General features: G+C 43.3%; 1 protein-coding gene across 1 annotated transcript in view; it reads right to left on the bottom strand.

Annotated features, from left to right (window-relative positions):
• Nucleotides 1-10,581, bottom strand: part of LOC106567507 (gamma-aminobutyric acid receptor subunit beta-2) — a 95,654-nt gene extending 85,073 nt beyond the window's left edge. The window contains exons 1-3 of the mRNA XM_014136818.2: nucleotides 10,432-10,581; nucleotides 10,204-10,295; nucleotides 9,442-9,509 (exon numbers count right to left, since the gene is read on the bottom strand). Of these exons, the coding sequence (XP_013992293.1) occupies nucleotides 9,442-9,509; nucleotides 10,204-10,295; nucleotides 10,432-10,514 (243 nt within the window). The 5' untranslated portion in view covers nucleotides 10,515-10,581. The remainder of the gene's footprint in view (nucleotides 1-9,441; nucleotides 9,510-10,203; nucleotides 10,296-10,431) is intronic.
• Between the last annotated feature and the right edge of the window lie 10,152 nt (nucleotides 10,582-20,733).

Here is a 20,733-nt window from a genome sequence, read left to right as displayed (position 1 = left end):
GTGCAAGACAAAATATTGAAATGTCTTTGAATGGTACAGTAGTGGGTGCCAGTAGTAGGTGCCAGGAGCACCGGTGTGTGTCAAGAACTGCAACGCTGCTGGGTTTTTCACACTATAGTTTCCCATTTGTATCAAGAATGGTCCACCACCCAAAGGACATCCAGCCAACTTGACACAACTGTGGAAAGCATTGGAGTCAACATGGGCCAGCATCCCTGTGGAAGGCTTTTGACAGCTTGTAGTCCCTGCCCCAACGAATTGAGGCTGTTCTGATGGCAAAACGGGGTGCAACTCAATGTTAAGGTGTTCCTAATGTTTTGTACACTCAGTGTATACAATAATACACTTCACTAGAATTAATTAGGTAAAGTTGATAATCTTCAACATTGTCATACCGAACATGCAAGAGCCTCACCATATAAAAGGTAATATACCGATATGTGGAGGTAATATAACCACCGAGATCATTACGTAAGAGACCCATAATTGACTCTCCCCTGAGTTCCACATACTGAGGAAGTCAGCAAATTGGTTTCAATTTCACTTTTCAATTAAACTACAAGTTTAGGAATGTATGAGTCTAGTGTCTTTTCGATACAATCAGCAAAATAGTTTTCTCTGAGTCAAATACAGAGTATGCGGAACAGACGTTCCCCTGAGAACCATGTCTGTGATACACAGAGGCAGTGGGCCATTCTTGTTCTATCCTCACCAAGGCTCCTGAGAATACACACTCCAGAGAGTATTGACATCAAGACCACTGTAGTTTGTTGATCACAACAACACTAGAAAACAACAGTGCCTAGAGCAGCCACAGACCTTGGAGATGTAAGTGATGTAAGAGCGAGAAATTATCTAAAACGTTTGTTGTCTCCATGCCAGTCATGTTCATTAGCCACACACCCAAAAAGTCAAGGAACCATCCTCACCACCACCATCATCAACACTATTAACCGATGTCCTTCACATTTGCATTGATAGTCAGCTCATTATTAGCATACATATAAACAATCTAATTGATATTCTACTTTCTTAGTAAATGTAATATTAGGCGTATGACTGGATATACAATTGATCCCAAACTCTACAGGGACGTACATAATGAATTATGTAGAATGCAGTATGCGTTGCTGTTGCTCTCTGGTATCTACCGACACTCTCTTGTGAATTCCCTCTGCATATACTTGTCCCTGAATGATGCATGAACCGAGCATATGCAATGTATACAAAGCCAGTGGGTCTGTGTCTGTACTCTGTTTCTTGATAGGCCCAGAGCAGTTAGTTCCCATGGATGTCAGTTGGAACAGGCAGGTTAAATAGGTCAAAGGCTTTTGAGTGAAAGGGACCCAAGAGACCATTACAGGGCAACTGAACTGAAAATGAAACAATTTGCCATGTAACAGGCCACATGTCAAAGCCTGACTAATGAAAAAAAAAAAAATACATCAACTAAAAAAAAAAAAACATTTTTCCAGGAAATGTAATTCATGGCAGTTTCGGTTTTTGCATGTTGCTGTATAAAGGATTACTTAGTATTATTACAACTTTCAACAGCCGTAGGTGAAAAATGTATGTCATGTCTCAGGCAAGGTTACCTGCTAATCACATGAATCACATGAATAATGTTAATCGAATAGATTAAGGGGAAAGAAGCCAAATCTATTTGGCCTTTCTGTGAAACTGCTCTTCCACTTACTTGTTCATTTCTAAAAGACACTGCTTGACAAACAATTAGCTGTACACTAGCCTGTGAAGATCGGGATTTGCTTGCTTAGTCACGTCAATGAGACAGGATTTGAAAGGATGGCTTCGTGAGACTCTACACATGAGTGTCACATTTCCAGAGCATAGACTCGCCCAGCCAGGATGGATGATCCAGCATCAACATGCATGGCATCTATTATTTCATTGTATCTCAAATCCATTAAAATGACAAGACTGGTTTCCCCGCCATATGTAGCACTTTACAGCAGCATCTAGTTTGAAATGTCTTCTACATCCCTTAGGGAGATAACATATATTGCATTTTGTCCATTACTTAGCGCAAACAGTCATTTCTCAGGGGAAAATTTCACACACATGACTGCGCTCAGCTAGCTAATATATGCTAACTAACCTTAGGGGGATATTAACTCTGAATTCTTAAAGGTTAGGCATTAACTCAGAATGGTTGGAACCAGAGACAACATGCAACCTTTGGAAGGAGAGGCAGATGCTAACAGTCATCCACCATCCCCTTCCACAATGCTCTAGCATTACCAAGAGTGCTCACTATTGTCCCTAGTGGCCGTTTCCACATCATCTCCCGATGTCCCCAGAAATGGATATACGTCGAATACTGTCTAGTCCTGTGATAGTGGTTGATGGTGCTGGTCAAAGTTAAATGGAATGGGAGTGTGGTATATTGTATATCTTAAATGTATGCCTACATTCAGATATAGATCGCTCTGTTCAATATCACTTACCCTTCCATTTCATGACCAGTTGTCTGGGACAGGGATGTTGTCTCGATGTGCCAAATAGTAGGCAAGTTCTCTGCATTTGAGGCTACTAAGCCCAGGACACTGGTCCGCGAGATTTTTGATACGTTTAGCAAGCTCAGACTCCGTGTCATCAGATAAGACCTTGTGTTTCTCTGCTACTCTGTCATCGCCTCTCTTTCACACAGGTACATGTTTGTTTTCTTCTTTGTCAATGTACCTCTTCAGTGTCATTCAGTCTATATCTTCATCCATTACTGCTGCTCAAATGGACTGCTTCCCTTCTCTCACTTCCTTGGCTACTCTCTCAAGAACCTGTTTTAAGTGTGTATACATGGGGCATGATGCTATCTGCTCTGTAACAATAAAAATGCACTATCTTGAGTTCATATGCATGACACATTGCAAAAATACTATGCGTATTAGACATAAAACTGACAAAACGTAATCATTATTTGTATGGGGTATGGTGAACATTGGCTCAACCCCAACACAAACATTTTGACTATATTAGCCCACAGAGCTAGAAATATGCACTTTCATACTAGGGTTAGGACATCATACTGTAGCTTATACTGTACATAACTGATGTACAAAAGAATCTTAAAACGATCTACTTTGGTTTAGATACAAGCATCATGAAACCTAGGGGAGACTGGGGTAAATTTAGCCATTTTTTATATTCAGCATCACTCCAAGGGAAATATATACTGCTCAAAAAAATAAAGGGAACACTTAAACAACACATCCTAGATCTGAATGAAAGAAATAATCTTATTAAATACTTTTTTCTTTACATAGTTGAATGTGCTGACAACAAAATCACACAAAAATAATCAATGGAAATCCAATTTATCAACCCATGGAGGTCTGGATTTGGAGTAACACTCAAAATTAAAGTGGAAAACCACACTACAGGCTGATCCAACTTTGATGTAATGTCCTTAAAACATGTAAAAATGAGGCTCAGTAGTGTGTGTGGCCTCCACGTGCCTGTATGACCTCCCTACAACACCTGGGCATGCTCCTGATGAGGTGGCGGATGGTCTCCTGAGGGATCTCCTCCCAGACCTGGACTAAAGCATCCGCCAACTCCTGGACAGTCTGTGGTGCAACGTGGCGTTGGTGGATGGAGCGAGACATGATGTCCCAGATGTGCTCAATTGGATTCAGGTCTGGGGAACGGGCGGGCCAGTCCATAGCATCAATGCCTTCCTCTTGTAGGAACTGCTGACACACTCCAGCCACATGAGGTCTAGCATTGTCTTGCATTAGGAGGAACCCAGGGCCAACCGCACCAGCATATGGTCTCACAAGGGGTCTGAGGATCTCATCTCGGTACCTAATGGCAGTCAGGATACCTCTGGCGAGCACATGGAGGGCTGTGCGGCCCCCTAAAGAAATGCCACCCCACACCATGACTGACCCACCGCCAAACCGGTCATGCTGGAGGATGTTGCAGGCAGCAGAACGTTCTCCACGGCGTCTCCAGACTCTGTCACGTCTGTCACATGTTCTCAGTGTGAACCTGCTTTCATCTACCTGAGCCACTTGTGTGGGTTGTAGACTCCATCTCATAATACCACTAGAGTGAAAGCACAGGCAGCATTCAAAAGTGACCAAAACATCAGCCAGGAAGCATAGGAACTGAGAAGTGGTCTGTGGTCACCACCTGCAGAACCACTCCTTTATTGGGGGGTGTCTTGCTAATTGCCTATAATTTCCACCTGTTGTCTATTCCATTTGCACAACAGCATGTGAAATTTATTGTCAATCAGTGTTGCTTCCTAAGTGGACAGTTTGATTTCACAGAAGTGTGATTGACTTGGAGTTACATTGTGTTGTTTAAGTGTTCCCTTTATTTTTTTGAGCAGTGTAGTATTATTTCTAAGAAATATATCTACATATACACTGAGTGTAAAACACATTAAGAACACCTGCTCTTTCCATGACAAAGACTGACCAGGTGAATCCAGGTGAAAGCTCTGATCCCTTATTATGTAAATTGTTAAATCCAGTTCAATCAGTGTAGATGAAGGGGAGGAGACAGGTTAAAGAAGCATTTTTAAGCCATGAGACAATTGAGACATGGATTGTGTGTGTGCCATTCAGACTGTGAATGGATTTAAGTGCCTTTGAACGGGGTATGGTAGTAGGTGCCAGGCACACTGTATTGAGTGTGTCAAGAACTGCAACGCAGCTGGGTTTTTCACACTCAACAGTTTCCCGTTTGTATCAAGAATGATACACAATCCAAAGGACCTTCATCCAACTTGACCCAACTGTGGGAAGCATTGGAATCAACATGGGCCAGCATCCCTGTGGAACGCGTCCATGTCCCGATGAATTGAGGCTGTTCTGAGAGCAAAAGGGGGTGTAACTCAATATTAGGAAGGCATTCCTAATGTTTTGTACACTCAGTGTACTTCAGGATGTTGTGTATCTGTGGAAATAATCAGTTACAGTTTTGAATACATAGCTTGTCCAAAAAAAGTGGTCTCTTGGCACAACTTATCCCCGGGTATGGGGTAAATTGAGCCTTAGGACAGGGTAAGTTGAGGCGCCTCCAAATTTCTGTACTGAATGAAATATTACCACTACCTTTTTAAAACCATGTCTATCTTGATTTCCCAAACACACTTCAAAACAATCACAATCTCTTTTTCTCTTTTAATCATTTTAAGCATAGTTTAACACATTTAACACCTAACAAACGCTTTGTAACAATTTGTACTTTTTTTAAAAATAGGCCAGGCCCTGGTGTTACCTCATATCCCAGCGATAAGGCCTTGCATTACACCTGGGAAGAAAACACCTCAATTTGCTCAACTTGCTATTGGCTCAACAATTGGCTCAACTTTACCTCATGGCCAATGGCTCAATTTACCCTAAGACAAACATTTGTACTATATTAGCCCACACAGCTACAAGGATGCACTATCATGCTAGATTTAGGACCTTATTGTCACAATGTCCACAGAAGGTGGCGCCTCTCCCCGTTCGGGCGGCGCTCGGCGGTCGTCATCGCCGGCCTACTAGCTGCCACCGATCTCCTTTTCTGTTTCATTTGGTAATGTCTGTTTAGGTTAGCACCTGTTTTGTGTTTATTCATTAGTGGGGTATTTAGTCTGTCTGTTTTTGGTTTGTGGTTGTGCGGGATTGTTTCGTGTCATTTTATTGGAGGTTGGGGATTTGTTTTCCTCTGCCATTTCGTATTAGGCATTAGGGTCTGCTGGGCTGCGTCCCGACTCGTTTTAGGACTGTTACCTATTGTTGGAGTTTTGTACCCTGCCTTGTCTTTTTTCGGCACTTTGGACTGTATTAATTAAAAACGTGTTTCCCACGTACCTTAGTCTCCTGCGTCAGACTTCACCCCTCCTGCATGATCGAATCTTATGACACTTATATTGTAACTTATAAAGAACCCAACTGATGTATAGAGCAATCTGTAAATTACCTACTTTGGTTTAGATACCAGAATCATGGAACCTGTAACACAATATATTAATTTGACTTGGTTTCTTCCTTCAGACTGCATGAAATGATCACATCTTCCTAAATACTTGGTGACATGATTAATGTTGTGTATGGTTGCTTAGAAACAACGAGTGGCTCAATTAACCCATTGGTTCACCTTAAACCACTCTCCCCTTTCAGCATCATGTGCCATCTCAGGAACACTCAGACTACAATATTTTAAACTTTTTGCAATAAATGTCTCCAACTATGCCAACATAAACATGCCTTGGGTACATTTTGCTGCACGTTGTATCTCTCAATCGCTTAATCATACAGTATAGTAAACCTTTGATACAGCACAGTCTGTTCTTCACAGTTTTCTACAGATATGTCTGTGATATCTTGATCTCCACAGCTGCCATGAATCGACTGTGCTGAGTTTCAAAATGGAGGGCTCTGCATTCTGAGCACCTTCTCCAGCAATCAATAAGCTCCTCTTGACCTTTGTCTACATCAATAATGGTATTTCTGATTTTTGAAATAGGAGAAGTTTGTCTCATTCTCAACACAGAGTATTTATTTCCCTGAGGACTCTGTTGGCATATTCTTTGACAATAAAATGGCTCATTCAACAGTAATATTACTCAACTAGGAAGAAAAGAAAGAAAGAAAGAAAGAAAGAAAGAAAGAAAGAAAGAAAGAAAGAAAGAAAGAAAGAAAGAAAGAAAGAAAGAAAGAAAGAAAGAAAGAAAGAAAGAAAGAAAGAAAGAAAGAAAGAAAGAAAGAAAGAAAGAAAGAAAGAAAGAAAGAAAGAAAGAAAGAAAGAAAGAAAGAAAGAAAGAAAGAAAGAAAGAAAGAAAGAAAGAAAGAAAGAGAAAGAAAGAAAGAAAGAAAGAAAGAAAGAAAGAAAGAAAGAAAGAAAGAAAGAAAGAAGTTTAAATGTAGGGCAACACTGCAGTAGATTCTACCATGGAAAAAGATTAACTAGCTGCATGGAGTTGCAATTGCTCTATTTCATTTGTATTATGTGTGTTCTATTGTGTGTGTCTATCTCTGAATCATATGAACCCCAAGCAATATTAGGTGCATGACCTTCCCTCCAACCTAACGGACACTGCCTCTCCAAATAGCAGGTTGTTAATGTTAGGACACTTTCACGCGCACCAGAACAGGCCTGACGCCAAGGATTTACTTCGCCCAGCCTTACATCTAACCTTTTCTCTCCTCCCAGGGCTCTGGATGGAAGAACACCCAGACGCAGAAGACCTTTTCGGGGAATGTGCATTCAAACACAGGCCTATTATATACCTGGCACGCTGGATCAACATACGTTACGTGACTCAGTAACCACGGCGAATTCAAACCAGAGGACAGACGGCACCTGGGGCTTTTGTTCCACAGACCAAGCACACCACCACAGAGCTCCCAACCCTGGCTCTAATGAGTTAACATTGTCCGAGGCAGGTAGAGGAGCTGCTAAAGACATGGTGCTGCTGGAGTACAGTGGAGGAGGGTGGGAGAGGATGGGTTGTCGGTAGACATAAAAAAACTTCATCCTCACTCAACCTCTTGTTAAAAGGGGTCCATTAGGAAACCCTACTGTCCCATCCCCTCCTTCCAGTCCACTATGTGGGCGTCTCTGGGGAAGCAGTGAGGCTTACGCTTTCAACCAACTATGTGGCCTGGGTCTAAAGAGAAGAAGAAACCATCCGTATCCCAGCTATGATTTTAAGAGGAGCTGAGATAAAAGAGGAGGCACCACAGAGGGGAAAATGTATACAGTTAAATATGGCGGTACTATTTTTGACAATATTATAACAATCATTTGACTCAAAGTATTGATTTAAAAAAAATGTCATACAAATTTTAAAAAACTTTTTGGGAGAGCATGGTCCCTCTCCTATTTTTACTTCCAGCCAGGCTTTGTGGATTAGCGCAACGTGATAATAGTCGCTGAGCATATTTGTTGAAAGCATTAAAGGTAAAATCATTATCTAAAACAATAACCCAGGTGGAGATTAAACATGCAGACGCATAACAAAGGCCAACTTTTTGTCATCACACAGGGGTCGTCCACATTGCCACAGGCAGCTGCCTACCATGACGTAACCTTCAGTTCATGGTACGTTGGCCACTCGCTTTGGCTACACAGTGAAAATCACTGTTTAATCTGGATGAAGGCATGCAGGAGTCAGAGCCAGACAAATCAAAATGTGGAGGGCACTAGACCAGTGATCTATGTGTTTACTCTCTCTGGCCTTCCTCTGACATCATGCAAATGCATGCTAATATGGATGACAAGGGCAACTTCCACGAGCAACATTGTGTAAATCATACATCTTGTTTTATACAATAAACCCAACTGGAATTACATTTGGTCTGGGGGACGTCTATGATGACAACAGTTTAAACTAAAGGCTATGGGTATTTGTGCCAAAAACAGCCAATGGTGTGCTCTTAACTTCGTATCATGATGAGTCCCATTTCAACTGGAAAACATCATTTCAAGAACCAGTAGAGTTGAAATGCACCTGAGCAAAGCTAGACCTTTGTATGTGTCCGCTATTTCATCACAAACGCAGTCATTGTACGTGACCTCAGCAGTAATCTAAATACATGTATTAATAATATTATTTATATTTATAATAATAATAATATCATCAACTTCAGTGTCATATGAAAAAGGCCTTATTGGTGTACTACAATGGAGGCATATGTTTTCTCGTAACACGTGTCAAATCTAAGAAATGACAACACAACTGAAAACACACTAATAGCAGAGATTAGTAGAGATATACCCAAGTGTTCGGTGGAGGGACCTTTCCTCTCAGTCAAAGCCTGGAAAACCTGTCACCGTTTACATTGATGTGCAGTTCTGACTAAATAGCACTAGGGGATGCTCTTGCATGAAGCAAAAATTGTCTCCGACAGTATGCGCTTCATAAATTCCTTGAAACATGAGTATTTCCAGGCTACCACTACATGTAAACACATTACAAAGACTCAAACCACCTTGTTCACTCTTCTCAAACACAGGTATGTGACATGTCAACCAAGCCCTTGTGTTCATCCCTTAAGGCAGGAGCTTCCATAATCAGCTGACATAAATTGAAATTCAGGTTACAACCTGAAACATGTTCTTAGGAAACATTCACAGTTGGGAAACTCTGTTATGGGTGGATTAGCAACAACATGCTAGGCCTATAGGTGTGAATTTAAAAACGTCGATAGTCATAGTAAAATGGGTTGTTGCCATTGAGATGACTTCTGACGGTTTTTGGATTGTTCCTACCCTATTATGTAAGCAATCACCGTAGGTGTATTGACAATGCCCAGCAGACCAATACAGCTGTGAGAAGACGAAATATTTTGATAGCATCGGTTAGACTGGTAGCCTATTCTGTGCAGTGCGCTGGGGGGGTTTCCTTCGGGAAAGACAGTGCGTGGAATATCAGAGCAATGCCCACAAATCATTAGGAGAGGGTGATAATCGAGTACTTACCATATTGACTTCAGATACCATGTCTATGCTGGCTATGTCTATATTCATCCCCACTCCCACAGGGGGACCTGCAACAAATCAACAAAACGGACTGTAATGTTAACCATTTCATTATTTTTGGGGTTTATAAAATGAATACCATAAACCACAAATGTGTGTTAACACTTTGAATTATAGCAACTGCGTGCCATCAACACACGAACAATCATTCATTGACTTGTTGTCAGCCAGATAACACGAAACAATATGGGGATTTGAAAAAACAGGTGCGCACGGTGCCTTTGATGTTCATCGCAAAACACCTTGCATGGTGTTTATTTCGTCTAAGTGCTCCCGAGGAAATTGAAAGTGTGTATCTATGTCGACCGCTTTTACACCGGAATAGAGAGATGACCGCGTTCGTAAGGTAGTCGAGGCAAGACACAAATCGCCGACATAAATAACAACGGGTTGTGGAATTCATAATCACGTTTCATGACACTACAGTCAAAATGTGTATCATTGATTGAGCCTACAATGTAAAATACCCTTCTGGTATTGTGTTATAAAGTGTTCCTAATCCGCGTCGTTTAGCACATGTGGAACGAGGTGGCCAAATGTATCTATAGGCTACCTGGACAACTGGTGGGTAAGCTATGTGCGTTTAACTTTTATAAAATGAGAAGGGATTTGCGCGATCCACCCAATTAGAGCAACAACTGGGTGTTATAGGGCTGACAATAGAAACGTCAATTAGAGTTCGTATTAAATCATTTCAATTACCTCCGAAATCCGGCCTCAAGCGAATGTCATATCCTTTCAACAGTCTATCCACCGTTTCTTTTACGATTGACATATTGCTAGGGTCATTGACACTAGAGAAAGAGAAGGAATACATTATTATATTTACAGGCTTCTGAAGGCATTATTTAAGTGTTTTCTACAGTTTTTCTACAGTACAGTGTAAAGCACAGCCATACAAAGTGAAGAGCATCTAAACTGACCACTTACCTTTGCGCACAGACCACCGCCACTATTACAGGAAAGGTCCAAACCCCAAAGTAGCTCATTTTTCTTATTCTCAACACCGCCATAGTTTTGATATGATTTTGGATTTCAGTGAAGACAGACGAGATCCAACTTATTCTGGCCAGTGCAGTAATTCCAGTGTGGGACGCATGCGCATTTCTTACCACAACATCAAGAAGCAGTGGCTGCTGATGTTGGTGGTAGAGCAATTTCCCTGCCAGAGAAAATGTTTTAATGGGCAAGCGAAGCCTACAAGTTAGTTAGAGGCAAACGGATGGATCTCACTCGCCGTTCATGATTTTCTAAAACGTGTGAAACAAACGTAATATAGATAATACTTTACTTGCTTATTTTCCGTTAATATCGATGTTTTATTCCACTTAGAAGGAATGTTTAAAAACGACAACATTAGCAATTAGGATGAGGTGTTGCATCGGCTACTTTATCTAACATCAATGTATGCTTCAACAGATTTGTGGTTGTTGCATGCTTCGACAGAACATTGGAGGGACAACTATTTAACAGTGTGTGTGTGAGAGTGTGTGTACATAATATGCGCGCACTCTGAGCTGTAGCTACACACGTTCTCTAGCTTTCGCCTCACGTTTTCTCTCTTTCACAGGCGAAAGAGAGAGAGAACGTTCGTAGCTACAGCTCAGAGTGCGCGTGATCCAGGGTGTTTTGAGGCGCAGAATGATGAGCAGTAATAGGTAATAATCGGATTATTTGTTAGAGGTGTGTTTAGAGGGGCAGGGCAGCGACGGCACAGATGATTCGTCCCTTTGGAATTGATCGATATTCAGAATATGTAGGCCTAGATTGAAATCATTCGAACACAAAATGTATAGGCTATATAAACCTATAATGTCAGAGCATTCGTGAAATAGTCAACACCAGTTTGGAATTAGAAATTAGGCTACCCATGCGCTGGGCTGGATGTGCTCGCTCTCTTGCGATCTCTCTCTCTCTCTTTCAAGGTGGGATGCTCCTCAAAGTTTTTATGACATGACTCAAATTCACCCACTGCACCTCTCCTACGGGTTCGGGTTTTTGATGCAAACTTGCAAACGCGTGTTCAAATTGGTTTCATTACCACTCGCTGTTGCTCTTGCGTCAATAATGCGCCTCGAGGAGGATAGAATACACGAACAATAGCAAGTATGCTATACATTTCAAAGCAAGTACCCACTCCTGAAACCGACTTATGCCACTTTGTAAAAGTGGACAAGCGTTGGTGGAATACAAATGCAATGGCGCACTGCACTGGGCAGAGAGCCACGAGACCCCTGGACGATAGTCACAATTAATCAACATCCCTCTCATCTGTCATTCCTTAACAACCCACAATTAAGATGTGTATCATTGAGCTACTAGCAGCCACGTGAAGACCTACATCAACATGATATTAGTGGACATTATTGGACAATTGAATGTTGAAGTCCCCTCTTGGGGTATATTTTATTTCATATCGGTTTACTTGTAGCCTGGTTTCTTGATTTGCCATACATGAGATGATGATTTTGGAAAGTAGCTGAATAACCCAGCTATTCTGAGATTGCAATTAGACCATGTAGAGAGCGATAAACTCTGCCCTCAGTTAGACAAATAATAATTAGAACATCTGTCATTAAAACCATAGGCCTCAGTGGACAAACATGAATAAACAACAAGGTCAAGTTCAAAAGCTTTATTGTCCATTTGCTAAGAACTGACATTTGTATTTGACTTCCATCGTGGTTTACGTCAGATACATAAAAACACACCATGCACAATATAATAAAAATTGGTTGTTAAATAGTCACTAGTTCATTCATTCACTCGTCTGTGATTTGTTATTCATCATGAATGCACATAAACGCCTGTCTCAGCCACTACCCCTTCTAATATAATATATCATGATCTCGCCATCACGGTTGACAACTCCCTTGTGTCCTCCTCCCAGAGTGCTAAGAACCTTGGCGTGATCCTGGACAACACCCTGTCGTTCTCCACTAACATCAAGGCGGTGACCCGATCCTGTAGGTTCATGCTCTACAACATTCGCAGAGTACGACCCTGCCTCACACAGGAAGCGGCGCAGGTCCTAATCCAGGCACTTGTCATCTCCCGTCTGGATTACTGCAACTCGCTGTTGGCTGGGCTCCCTGCCTGTGCCATTAAACCCCTACAACTCATCCAGAACGCCGCAGCCCGTCTGGTGTTCAACCTTCCCAAGTTCTCTCACGTCACCCCGCTCCTCCGCTCTCTCCACTGGCTTCCAGTTGAAGCTCGCATCCGCTACAAGACCATGGTGATTGCCTACGGAGCCGTGAAGGGAACGGCACCTCCATACCTTCAGACTCTGATCAGGCCCTACACCCAAACAAGGGCACTGCATTCATCCACCACTGGCCTGCTGGCCCCCCTACCTCTGAGGAAGCACAGTTCCCGCTCAGCCCAGTCAAAACTGTTCGCTGCTCTGGCACCCCAATGGTGGAACAAGCTCCTTCACGACGCCAGGGCAGCGGAGTCAATCACCACCTTCCGGAGACACCTGAAACCCCACCTCTTTAAGGAATACCTAGGATAGGATAAAGTAATCCTTCTAACCCCCCCCTTAAAATATTTAGATGCACTATTGTAAAGTGGTTGTTCCACTGGATATCATAAGGTGAATGCACCATTTTGTAAGTCGCTCTGGATAAGAGCGTCTGCTAAATGACTTAAATGTAAATGTAATACTTGTTAATTTGCTCTACACTTCTAAAGAACATCTCAAGTATTCAGCACTTGCTAATGTTGCTTTCAGAGAGTGTATTTTCACGTGTTTCCTCTCCAAGGTCAAACAGACTTCCTCTCAGCGCTAAGACTGAAGAGCATAGGTATACAAGTGACTGATAGGTTACTGACTCTTCATAATCAAACACTAGTCATTCCTCCCTCATGGCCAGTCAAACTGCATCACACCATGTATTGGAATACAGCGTTTTTGGCTGTGTTTTAGTACAGGGTTTGTTTGCTGGCATGAAGGGTATTGATGGAGAGAGAGGCCAGTCTAGCCTGTTTGTGCAGAGAGCCTGTGGACACAGATATCACAACACAGCGTATCATCTGCTACGACTTTGGGTCGCACTGTTACCACAAGCAAGGAAAAAGAGGAGGAAAGTAAACATTAGCAGTCCTCTCACAATGGTACACACTCTGTGATGTGCTATGTTTGCTGGTTAAACTAATACACTGGAAAGGTCAAAGCTCAAATACTGAATACTCAAATACTGTACATTAGTCTTAAAACTAATGTACAGACACATTCTTAAAATGCTATGAGACGAGAACTCTTGAAAATACTAAAGTTACATGTTTGAGTTCTTCTTTTTACTTGAGTGTTGACAAGTAATGCAATCTCCTCACTGAAGTCAATGTTATTTTTGTTGTCTCTGGTGTCTGATTTAATATTACGTTTCAGATGAAAGGAAACATATACCGGTGTAGGATCTTAATTTGAGACAGTTTTTTGCTACTGTACAGCTGAAAAATAAGCCTGCAGCAACAGGAAATTAGTGTACTCAAAGCAACATTACACGCACACGCACACATAACACACACACATATTGTGTCCACGCACACACACATACAGTGTTGCCTCTATACCTAGCCTTTGTTGCCTAACTATAACAATATTATTTCTTAGGAACTGCTATATAATTAGTGTTTATCAGTATAGGTTGTTACACAATTGGAACATGGACTGTGTGTTTACAGATCCACTTACTGAAGTTAATTCCATGTGTTGTATATTGAATCAAATGTTATGTAAGTACATTGCTGTTGCAAAGGATACACTTGTAATTATAATGTACCTACTCAGGAGCAAGAAACTTATTGTAAATTGGAGCACAATAGGTTTAATCTTTTTAATTATTAGCTAGCTATGAAATTACAATAACATCCTTTGCAGACTATTCATTCTAACCAGGGGTGTATTCACGCACGCACATGCACACACACACGTGCACACACACGCGCACACACACAGTAGCCTACATAAAGTGTAATACATAAAAACAACATGATCACATGATTATTGAAAGCAGTATCCATAGAATGTGTGGACAGACTGGATTATTTTTTATAAACCCGATGTGGGGGAGTTTGCACCTGGTCACAGATCTGTGTATAGACCCCCTGTGGACGTCTGACATGGCCAGGTACCAAAGTGAGATGGCGACGTGGCAGGATGCCGGGGTGACACATTGAAGCTAGATGGTACTCATATCTTTTGAGGTATAGTTTTTCAAAAACCCATCTTCTGTATTATAATTTTGATGTTTGGTGTATATACCTGTAGTACGTACAGTGCGTCATGTATCAAAATTGCAATCACATTTTTTTCCACCACAATGAACCGGTTTTGTGTATTTAACATGCAGTGAAGTGATGACTGCACTTACAGTGCTGAGTAGCCCTTTCTTGCAGTCAATGACCAAAAGCGCCCCCTTTGGCCTCATGGGTGGAATGTTATTCATATTGTCACGTTCTGACCAGTAAAGGGGTCATTTGTTATTGTAGTTTGGTCAGGACGTGGCAGGGGGGTATTTGTTTTATGTGGTTCGGGGTGTGTGTTTATGTAGAGGGGTGTTTGTTTAGAGTTTCCGGGGTTTTGGTCTATGTTCTATGTTAGTGTATTTCTATGTCTGATCTTGGGTGTTTAGTTCTATGTTTAATTAATTGGGATTGGGCCTTCAATTGGAGGCAGCTGTTTCTCGTTGCCTCTGCTTGAAGGTCCTATACATAGAGATGTGTTTGTTATGGGTATTGTGGGAGGTTGTTTGTGCACTGCTATGTTTAGCCTGTATTACTGTTTAGCTGTTGTTCGTGGTTTCGGTTTGTTGTTTTTGTATAGTGTGCGTCATAAAATAAAGATGAGCATTCACATACCCGCTGCATTTTGGTCCCCTTCCTACGATGGCCGTTACAGAACCTCCCACTAACAATGGACCAAGCAGCGGAGGAAGGAGCAGCAGAGGAGTTATCTAGAGTCGTGGACTTGGGAGGAGATTCTGGCTGGAGAGGGCCCATGGAGGAAGGCTAAAGAAGACCGGGAACGCTACTGGGGAACACGGCTGGCAAGGAAGCCGGAGAGGCAGCCCCAATAATTTGTTTGGGGGGGGCACACGAGTAGTTTGGCTAGGGCAGGCAGTAGACCTGAGCCAACTATCCATGCTTATTATGGGGAACAGAGGATCAGAGGAGCACCGTACTATGCGGAAGTGTGCACGATCTCGCCTATGCGCACAAACAGTCCGGTGAGAATGATTCCAGCCCCTCGCAAGTGCCATGCTCGAGTGAGCACTCAGCCCGTAGGGGTTGTGTGCTCCAGACCTCCAGTAATGCTTCACGGCCCAGTGTATCCTGTTCCCACTCCTCGCACTAGCCCTGAGGTGCGTGTTTCCAGTCTGGCACATCCAAAACCAGCACCACACACTAGGCTTCCAGTGCGTCAGCCCAGTCCAACTCGTCCTGCTCCTCGCACTAGCCCTGAGATACGTGTCTCCAGTCTGGTACCTCCAGTACCAGCCCCACGCACCAGGCTTCCAGTGCATCAGCCCAGTCCAACTCGTCCTGTTCCTGCTCCTCGCACTAGCCTTGGGGTGCGTGTCTCCAGTCTGGTACCTCCACCACCAGCCCCACGCATCAGGCTTTCAGTGCACAGTCCCCGTCCAGAGCGTCCGACGACAGTACCCCGTCCAGAGCTTCCGGCGACAGTACCCCGTCCAGAGCTTCCGGCGACAGTACCCCGTCCAGAGCTTCCGGCGACAGTACCCCCTCCAGAGCTTCCGGCGACAGTACCCCGTCCAGAGTGTCCGGCGACAGTTCCCCGTCTAGAGACGGCCTACAGTCCGGAACCGAGTGAGACGGCCTACAGTCCGGAACCGAGTGAGACGGCCTACAGTCCGGAACCGAGTGAGACGGCATACACTCCGGAACCGAGTGAGACGGCATACACTCCGGAACCGAGTGAGACGGCCTACGAGACGGCCTACAGTCCGGAACCGAGTGAGAAGGCCTACAGTCCGGAGCTCCCAGAATCGTCCTTCTGCCCGAGGTCTACAGCGAAGCGCTTCAGCCCGAGGTCTACAGCGATGCGCTTCAGTCAGAGGCATTCAGCGGGGGTGGACAGGTTAGGTGTGGGAATAAGGCCAGAGCCTGAGCCACCTCCACAGTAGGTGGGTTGGGGAGGGGGGGTGTAGCACAAGAACCGTCGGTGACGGTGGCCACCCACCCTTCCCTCCCTTTAGTTGGGATTCTTGTTTTAGTAAAAAAAAAATTGGGGGGGGGGTATTTTTGTGTTTTGTGTGAGGGGCATCCGTGGTCTGCACCTTTGGGGGGGAGGTACTGTCACGTTCTGACCAGTAAAGGGGTCATTTGTTATTGTAGTTTGGTCAGGACGTGGCAGGGGGGTATTTGTTTTATGTGGTTCGGGGTGTGTGTTTATGTAGAGGGGTGTTTGTTTAGAGTTTCCGGGGTTTTGGTCTATGTTAGTGTATTTCTATGTTTAGTTAATTAGGATTGGGCCTTCAATTGGAGGCAGCTGTTTCTCGTTGCCTTTGCTTGAAGGTCCTATATAGAGGTGTGTTTGTTATGGGTATTGTGGGAGGTTGTTTGTGCACTGCTATGTTTAGCCTGCATTACTGTTTAGCTGTTGTTCGTTTTTTCGTTTTGTTGTTTTTGTATAGTGTGCGACATAAAATAAAGATGAGCATTCACGTACACGCTGCATTTTCCTTCCTACGACGGCCGTTACACATATTTTTCTGAATTTCCGAATTAATATATATATACTGCTCAAAAAAATAAAGGGAACACTTAAACAACACAATGTAACTCCAAGTCAATCACACTTCTGTGAAATCAAACTGTCCACTTAGGAAGCAACACTGATTGACAATACATTTCACATGCTGTTGTGCAAATGGAATAGACAACAGGTGGAAATTATAGGCAATTAGCAAGACACCCCCAATAAAGGAGTGGTTCTGCAGGTGGGGACCACAGACCACTTCTCAGTTCCTATGCTTCCAGGCTGATGTTTTGCTCTCTTTTGAATGCTGGCGGTGCTTTCACTCTAGTGGTAGCATGAGACGGAGTCTACAGCCCACACAAGTGGCTCAGGTAGTGCAGCTCATCCAGGATGGCACATCAATGCGAGCTGTGGAAAGAAGGTTTGCTGTGTCTGTCAGCGTAGTGTCCAGAGCATGGAGGTGCTACCAGGAGACAGGCCAGTACATCAGGAGACGTGGAGGAGGCCAACAACCCAGCAGCAGGACCGCTACCTCCGCCTTTGTGCAAGGAGGAGCAGGAGGAGCACTGCCAGAGCCCTGCAAAATGACCTCCAGCAGGCCACAAATGTGCATGTGTCTGCTCAAACGGTCAGAAACAGACTCCATGAGGGTGGTATGAGGGCCCGACGTCCACAGGTGGGGGTTGTGCTTACAGCCCAACACCGTGCAGGACGTTTGGCATTTGCCAGAGAACACCAAGATTGGCATATTCGCCACTGGCGCCCTGTGCTCTTCACAGATGAAAGCAGGTTCACACTGAGCACATGTGACAGACGTGACAGAGTCTGGAGACGCCGTGGAGAACGTTCTGCTGCCTGCAACATCCTCCAGCATGACCGGTTTGGCGGTGGGTCAGTCATGGTGTGGGGTGGCATTTCTTTGGGGGCCGCACAGCCCTCCATGTGCTCGCCAGAGGTATCCTGACTGCCATTAGGTACCGAGATGAGATCCTCAGACCCCTTGTGAGACCATATGCTGGTCTGGTTGGCCCTGGGTTCCTCCTAATGCAAGACAATGCTAGACCTCATGTGGCTGGAGTGTGTCAGCAGTTCCTGCAAGAGGAAGGCATTGATGCTATGGACTGGCCCGCCCGTTCCCCAGACCTGAATCCAATTGAGCACATCTGGGACATCATGTCTCGCTCCATCCACCAACGCCACGTTGCACCACAGACTGTCCAGGAGTTGGCGGATGCTTTAGTCCAGGTCTGGGAGGAGATCCCTCAGGAGACCATCCGCCACCTCATCAGGAGCATGCCCAGGCGTTGTACTGAGGTCATACAGGCACTTGGAGGCCACACACACTACTGAGCCTCATTTTGACTTGTTTTAAGGACATTACATCAAAGTTGGATCAGCCTGTAGTGTGGTTTTCCACTTTAATTTTTAGTGTGACTCCAAATCCAGACCTCCATGGGTTGATAAATTGGATTTCCATTGATTATTTTTGTGTGATTTTGTTGTCAGCACATTCAACTATGTAAAGAAAAAAGTATTTAATAAGATTATTTAATTCATTCAGATCTATGATGTGTTATTTTAGTGTTCCCTTTATTTTTTTGAGCAGTGTATATATATTTTATTGATGACAATTGGGTGTTTCTATGTCAAACAGTTTTGTTATATTTCAGTCTTCTGTGGTGTGTATATAAAGTGTAATATTGTGATGCAAACTCAAAATGGAATACATTTCAACTCTATATCGGACATGGGACAGGTGTTTTCTTTTTTGTTGTTGTCCATAACCATGTGTGTGAGGTATATACTTTTGTTTCAAAGTATATTACTTTAAGACTACCAAGAATCACTCTGTTTGACCTTGATTTAGTCTTTTGCAGTAAAAGGTTACATAGAGGATCACAATTAAACGGCCCTAAAAGGTACATTTTAATGATGCCTCTCTTGACAAGATGTTTTGTCATAGTAGTCTTATAATGATGAAATAAAAGAGCTTTGCCAATTAAAACAGATAATCAAAGCATAAAAACTCAAAAGGACATCTGGTACTCGAAGGACCGATCATAGCTGACTCATTGAACAAAGTCTGATTTCCAAAGCAAGCTGTATTTCAACATGAACTTTGATGTTTCTCAGAACTGTTTCTCAAGCCAAAAGATACACTGCATAGAGTAGCATATACTGTATATACATTTACGTGCTGTTTCTAAAGTTGTTGTGAAACCATTTGAAGAACTTAAGTTATTGACATCAAAAGTTTTTGATATCTATAATGTACATACAATACGTCATAGCTGCTCCAAAATGGAAATTATAACGCCAATCTTTACATTTGTTTATGTTCTTCAGCAGCTATGTGGTTTCCCCCCACTGTGACACCAGGTTGCTTAGGCGATGACTATCAACAGTTTCCTTGCCAATGTCAGGAGTGAGCTACGTTTTGAAACTGTAGATAACCAGTAAAAACGGAGACCATCAGCCATCCTCTATGCCTCATTAACTGCCACCAACAGGAGGAGGCGCCACCTGCTGTTTCTCAAGGTCACAGCGCCCTTTACGCTACACGACAATGGACACCATCGCCAAATCTGGGGTGAGCGTCTTGGGGTGAGTGTCAGCTTTCAGCCACAGTTGGGAAGAATATCCGAGTGACCTTGCCAAACAGTGCCTTTTGGTGTCTTGGCTTCAAATATTGAGATTGCAACGGAGTAGCTGGAGCTCTTCCACCAGCAGACCTCCCACGTGAGACCCTCATGTCAACATCTGCTCCTCACTCCTCCTATGTCCCCTCTTTTGCCCCCTTCTTTTCCCCCTCACAGAAGAGCCCTGCTAGGCTTGCCTCAGAACAACCACTGCCCACCCACACCACCTCTGCAGGCTCTCTGACTTTGACTTGACTCACTGAGTTTCTTTTTTTGTAACAGCGAGCTGTTACCATAGATACTGTATAATAAAGCAGAATTGCCACATCCACTGTTGGCGGTATGTTAAATATAACACAGCACCACAGAATTGCTTCAGATTTTGATAAGTATTAAACACATACACTTTATACATTTGGACTAAGATGTCATTGAATACAAACTTGGATTAAAAGTAGACATTGATCTAGTCGAATTAGAGAAAGGATGTAATCTGGTGTTTACCCGGAGTTGATGTTAATAATTAAAGAGGTTATGCATTAAACAGGGGATATAATTAGTATTGAAAGAGACTGACACTCAATGACAACAACATGTCCCCGATTAGCTGGCTGTAAAATATGACATTCACTGGGTCACAAGATGGTTTCTGTATTTTAATGGAGGGCCTGCTCCTCAGCCTGATCTTTTACTAGCTTTTTTTAAAATCATAAAACGCTTTGACTGCCTCTTAGTGCACCACAGCGTTAGCTAACCTTCTGCTACTGTCCATGGTGCTGAAGTTTTAAGACTGCCTTACCTAGGTCTGGTAGAATTATGCCACAGTCCATAGAGCTGAAGTTTCAATTGCAGTTGGTTGCCTTA

This window comes from Salmo salar, chromosome ssa13 (genome assembly GCF_905237065.1).
Source record: "Salmo salar chromosome ssa13, Ssal_v3.1, whole genome shotgun sequence".
NCBI classification, from domain to species: domain Eukaryota; kingdom Metazoa; phylum Chordata; class Actinopteri; order Salmoniformes; family Salmonidae; genus Salmo; species Salmo salar.
Note: the sequence above shows the minus strand (reverse complement) of the source record. Positions and strands in the feature narration are given on the sequence as shown.